At 36.4% G+C, this 6,350-nt stretch overlaps 1 protein-coding gene across 1 annotated transcript in view; it reads left to right on the top strand.

The window, feature by feature from the left end:
* Window positions 1-6,350, top strand: part of Gca (grancalcin) — an 18,895-nt gene that overhangs the window by 999 nt on the left and 11,546 nt on the right. Inside the window, exon 2 of the mRNA XM_004629867.3 lies at window positions 3,039-3,215. Coding sequence (XP_004629924.1) covers window positions 3,039-3,215 — 177 coding nt within the window. The remainder of the gene's footprint in view (window positions 1-3,038; window positions 3,216-6,350) is intronic.

The following is a 6,350-nucleotide window of genomic DNA, read 5'->3' as shown; positions in this document are numbered from 1 at the left end:
GGGATTGAACTCAGGTCCTTGTGTTTGCCAGTCAAGCGCTTATCCTACTGAGCCATCTCCCCGGCCCCCAAGAATTATTGTTTTAAGGTAGAGAATTTCCATACCCTCAATTGAGACACCTCCTTTTAAAAACTGTTTTGCTTGAAAACTTACCTGAATTCCCTTTGGCAACTTCCGCTCTTCAATTTCGATCCCCGTATTAGCTTTTCCTCACTGTAACCAGGTACCTTACCTTAGATGGATCCAAAGAGGAAATAGTTGTTTTCGTTTCGTCTTTTAGCAATTAGAGGTCATGGTCAGCTGACTGCATTGTTGTGGGACAGTGGTAGAGGAAAGTCCTTCACCTTGTGACAGCCATAGTGTACAGTGAGGAGGGAGAGAAGGGAAGGGAAGGGAAAGTCTGAGACCAAGGGTGCCAGAGAAGCCACTGATGGAATCTTGGCCCCCTAGGGTCCCAGTTCTTCACCACCTATTATTCAGCTTCTTCCATATATATATGGAAGGTAGAGAATTTTCTACCATATGAGAAAGAAATAGCATTGAGACAGTTTCAAAACAGGTTAGTAGGACAGTTATAATAATTAATACATTGCATATTGTTGTCTTTGTAGTAGTTATTCATAGTACAAGATGCAGACATAATATCCTGTCCAAACACTATTAGTTCAAAACTTTCTTCTCATTGGAATTAAGAGAAAGGGCCTATATATCTATCCTAACTATTTTATATATACAGATAAAAAATGGTTCTTCATTTGTATCCCCTTTTTTGTTATTTTTGTCAGAGATGGGTATTCCATTGCCATTTAAATATCATAGGTGTGTGAATTCAGCAAAATAATCCAATATAGTCCAGTAGTCCATAATAGTAGTGGGTTATCTGTAGGACTAGCAATGTCAGAAGTTGTTGACTTGAGCCTTTTACAGCTCAACATATTAATATGGCTTTACTTTTTATATTTTGTTTTTATACTTTTCTGCTGGATGGTTAAGACCAAGATAAAGTATATATATATATATATATATATATATATATATACATATATATGCCTATATATGCCTATATATAAGGCCTATATATAACAAAAAATGTAACTTTTGTATCTGATAAGGTCAGTCAAATCCCCTCATGATTTACCCTGAAACCCTTCCTCCAAACACACTGGCCACATCCTTCATGAGAAAGACAAGCTGCTGGTCTTCCTAAGGACTGAAACCTAGAAAGGACAGAGTGCCATCTCTACCACGTTCTACCAGATGAAGTTGAGCACAGGCACAGCCTAGATTCAAGGGAGACTCTGCTTTTCAGTGGGAAGAGTCCCAAAGAGTGTGCAGCTATCTTTAATCTGACCAGTGGTTTCTCAAAATTACTGGCTTTGGGAAAGTCAGTGCCAAACATCAGGAAAGGAGGAAAGATAGTTGTAATCCCTAAAGACAGCTTCTTCATATAATACTATTTACCTGATTTTGGTTACAAAACAAGATGGACTTGTCTTTCATGACAGAAATGGAGATGTTACAGTAGAGGGTCCATACCCAGCCTTTGGCAGCATCTCAGCATTACCTTTCCATTATAGTACATATATTGAGTTTGGCCTCTCTTTTCATAAAATATCTTTAAGCTTTTCTGCTATGTGTGAAGTTTGAGGGGAGGAGAGTCTCCACCAGGGCTTTAATTTAAATCATTGATTGTATTCTAGGCCGTGGTTGGCTTCTATGTTCTTGTAGGCCTTGCGGCAAATACCAGCTGTCCATGGCTGCCACAAGCTCAGGACCTAACATCTTTTTACTTTAGAGTTTATCTATATCCCCAGATATTGGAGATGAAACTTGCCTTTTATCAACATTCTTAAAAGCATTTAAAAATAATCTTCTGTGAAACTGTCTATCCTCAGTGTTAGGGTTCATCAAAATAAGATTTTTCCCATGAATCAATTTTTTTATAATTTATATAATTTTGTTAATTCCCATACTTTTGAATATATTGGTATAAAGATGTTCATAGGATATCAATATGTATATATAATTAAAAAATAAATTAGTGTATGTGGTACAGGGTCTCGCTACACAACTCAGACTCATAGTGGTCCTCCTGTTGACAACCTCCCCATCACTGGGATCACAGGCATGTACCACCTGAGGGCAGGGCCAGCATGGCACACTTATATTTTTTTCATTTATGTTTGTTGTTATATACCCCTTTTATTTCTATTGCTAAAATTAGGTTGACTTGTTCCAGTTAGTCTTTTCATCTTAAAAAGTTGTACTTGGGATTCAGATTATTCTGCTGTAATGTTTGCTTTTTCTCCTTTTGTGTTTCAGTGTTTCCTACTCTAGTTTTGACTGTCCTCTACAGCTCCAGTGTTACCTCGAGTCCTCTGCCCTTACCACATCCCATAGCTACAGCTATGAACTCATTCTGTACTGTATTATTTTCTCATCCCTCATAATTGTATTTTTTTCTCTTTCTGCCTTCTGAAAAACTGATCACCCTTTTATGATGTAGGTTAAAATATTTGTTCAAAATGGCATAATCAAAAGTCTTGGGCCAGGGAGATGGCTCAGTGGAATGAGCACTTCCCTGGCAAGCTCAAGGGCCTGAGTTCAATCCCTGGTTCCACCAAAAAAAGAAAAGAAAAAAGAAAAATTGTAGTACCTCTTTCTCTTCTGAATTCTTAAAATGTGGAGTAAAATGCTTTTGTGAAGTATTAAAAATAGATGCTAAGTCTCAAAGTAAAATGAAAAAAAAAGGATTATAGTAAAAGCTTTTGAAAATTATACATCATATTTTTCTGTTAAATTAGGTTCCTGGTGGCTATAGATGTTATGTTTCTTTCAATGTTGGGTGGTATGTGAAAGAACTTGGTCTCTTATAGGCTGTCCAATATTTTATAGTTTTTATGATATTCATGTTTGGAAGCTTTCTTTACTGTATTTTTATTTTTAATAGTCTTCTAATAAATGTTAGAAAATGTTAAAAAACAAACTGTAGTAGGCAACTTTGATATTGTTCACATTCTCCTCTTTCATTCTTATAGTTCGGACATTTTAGTGGTCAGATGCAAGGAACACCGACACTGATGGGCCATCCAGTGGCAGGAACAGGCCCAAACATGTGCCCCGGTGGGTTCCAGCCTGCATACACCCCATACCTGGGCAGCTGTTCTTCAGCCGATGCCTCCATGTGGAGCTTCTTCACCACTGTTGCTGGACAGGTGAGCTGCTAAAATTATTGCACAATATTAGTTTACTAAAATGATTGCTCCTTTTAAATATATCAACTATTTTGCTTAATGCATAAGTATTTGAAATTTATATTTCACACTTATCTATACCAAATTTTTCTTGAGTTTAGAGATGGAGGCAGTCATAATTATTTCTACTGATATAATCACTAATGTATTGTTCTATTAAGTAAAAGAGAAGCAAACTTTCAAAGTGGGGAAATCTGATTCATCCATACATAGCATGCTTTGTGCTATAGTTCTGATGTTTGTTCCCACTGGGACTCTTGTTGAGATTTAAATGGCATTAGGTGAGGACTGAGTCCCACAGTCACCTTCAAAGGAAGATCTCCCCCTAAAGACCTGCAGATCGCCTACTATCCCACCCCCTCCTGAGTGACTTATTCAAATCATTGTACTAGAAGATAAGAGTTTTCAGACCCATTGAAATCTTATGCAGCTACTGCCATATGTGTGGTGCCTGAGACAATTTCATGAATTCAGTGCCCCATTCTGCTTAAAAATGTGGGTTACTTAAAAACAATGCAATAGCTGGGCATGGAGGCACAGGCCTGGAATCCCAGAACTCTGAAGGCTGAGGCAGGTGCATTGTAGGTTTGAGCTTAGCCTGGCAACTTTAAATATTGAGCAAGACCCTATCTCAAAATAAAAAGAAAAATAAAAATGACAATGAAAAAGGGCTAATTGGAGGTGAAGTCAGTACAATGAAAGGCCCAAGGTTCAGTCCCCAGTAACACTAGGAAAACAAAACAAAACAAAGCCAGTGTGATCTTCATCGCGATAACAGGTGAGGTCATTGGAGGCAAATACTTGGTACCCAGCACACGCCTGATCCCTTTATGTCCTAGTTTTATGTCTTTATAATGTGCCCAAACACAACTTAGAGTTGGAATTTCATATATATATGTATATATATATATATATATATATATATATATAATTATTATAGATATGTATCATATATCTCATACATCAGTTTCACATACTTTTACAAAAAAGAAACCATTCCATTGAAGCACTATGAACTTCAGGTATATTTAGATAATAAATGTCTTTTCTCAGTTACATTTCTCCTTAGTTGCTATAGCAAGTCCCCCACCAGGAAGTCTTGCTATAACCTGTAAGTGCTTTTGTGTTGCTCAGGACTTTAGGGTTAGGCTGGGCTAAGGCTTAAGAGTGACTTACTTCAGATGCAGAATTTGTGTTTTCTTTTTTTTAACTCAGTAATCATAACAAATCAGTACTATATATGACTTTTAAAAGATCAAAATTAATTTAAAAAATCCAGTAGTGAACAACGCAGCTATTTTGTTCTCTACTTGTAAATACACTCATGACCTGACCGCACACCTGCGCCATTCACCTTCAGCCTCACCTCGGTGGTGGCCCTCAGCCTAGAAGCCTGTTCTGTCTCTCTGAGGATTTTACATTTGCAAGCTACTAAACTAAGAACCAGTTTATTTGTCATGCTTTAGTCTGATTGGTTTTCAGAGAAAACCCCAAATATTTAGTAGCACCATGTATGTGGAGGGAGAGTATTTTATATTGAATGATTCCACTTGGTCATCATAAAAGTTGCTAAGATGAGTATAACAGATCAGCCAGCTGTGTTGCCATGGTGACACGCATCTCTAATCCCAGCTATTCAGGAAGCTGAGGTGGGAGGAACAGTTGAACTTCTGAGTTGGAGACCCACCCGGACAATGTAATGAGACCCTGCTGTCAATCTATCAATCAGTTGATCAATAATAGTTAGAACTTTAAGTGCTTCAGAACTTTTAAAGGAATTCAATGGAAAGTTTCCTGAGTCTTCTAGCATTTAATTCTCTGTCAAAATCATAGACTTATTTTTTCATGAGAAGAATGCACTTTCCAACTCTCTCGGGTCTTGCATCTTTTTAGAGCAGTAGGTGAGGCATGCATGCACCACTGCAAACAAGTGAACAGGTGGAAAAGTGACACGGAGTTGAGAGCTCTGCTTTATTTTCTGGGACAGGAACCAGACATGTTTCTTAGTTTCTGTTACAGTTGGAAAGAGATAAGACCCTTAAAATGATCTTTATGTTTTTCAACATATATTTGGCATAACATTTTCTTGAGTCTTTCCAACTAGCACTTTTTTCAAAATTTTTTTTTCTTTCTTTATTATTTTGCTCTGAAAGAATCATGATACCTTTGAAGTTTCCTTCTTCTCTGTCTGGAAATTAGAATTCAGAGGAGTAGGCTGTTCAGGCTTGGTAGAACTTTATGTTACAGAACAGGCTGATACTTGAACAGAAAGTATCAGGAGATCATGAAAAGTTTAGTTTTCTTCATTTTAATTGGAATGTCTAGATTTTCAGAAATTCAAATTTTTCCTGAAAATTTTAAGTTTGTTTAATCGATGCTTTATTTAAATGATTTATATTGTCTTTACAGAACTTTCCGTGGGGAAAAACAAAAGAAGCTTAATGGTTCTCATTAATTTTCTTAAGTAGAATAGCATTTTCTCACTTGGCAAGAATTTAATAAGGAAAGTAATAACCATTATCTTCAGTGTACTAGAAGAGTTTTTAAATTCAAAAAAAGAAGAAAGTCACTTACTACCTTTGCCTCTATTTTAGTAGTTTGTAAGAGTCTTTTACCAATGAGCATGCAAAAAATTGACAACTCATGTTTATGTTCATCATTACCTGAGCTGGTATTAATGGCGGCTGCTGTCATAATTAATAGAGTGCTTTCCTCTTTAGAGTATAGCCATGTATTTATATCTTTAAAAGAGTCTTGAAATATAATAAAGGTTTGTAAAAGTAGCTGTAGTACTTAAATATGAAGGCAGATGATGCTGCTTAAAGATGCTAAAATGTCCTTGTAAAGTTCAGTTTGAAGAAAATATTTCTGTTCTAACAGTCTAAAACATAGTTAATTTTTTTTTATTGTTTTGGTTTTTCTGAGACAAGGTCTCACTATGTAGTTCAGACTTGTCTTGAACTCACAGCAATCCTCTGGTACCAACCTCACAAGTGCTGGAATTATAGGCATAAGCACCACACTCACAAAAATGTAGTTAATTTTTCCCATAAATTGAATGTATTTCCAATAAATTCAAACAAGAATGTTTGGACA

This window comes from Octodon degus, unplaced genomic scaffold (genome assembly GCF_000260255.1).
Source record: "Octodon degus isolate 3935 unplaced genomic scaffold, OctDeg1.0 scaffold00032, whole genome shotgun sequence".
In the NCBI taxonomy this organism is placed as follows: domain Eukaryota; kingdom Metazoa; phylum Chordata; class Mammalia; order Rodentia; family Octodontidae; genus Octodon; species Octodon degus.
The sequence above is the reverse complement of the archived record's forward strand: the minus strand, read 5'-3'. Positions and strand labels throughout refer to the sequence as shown.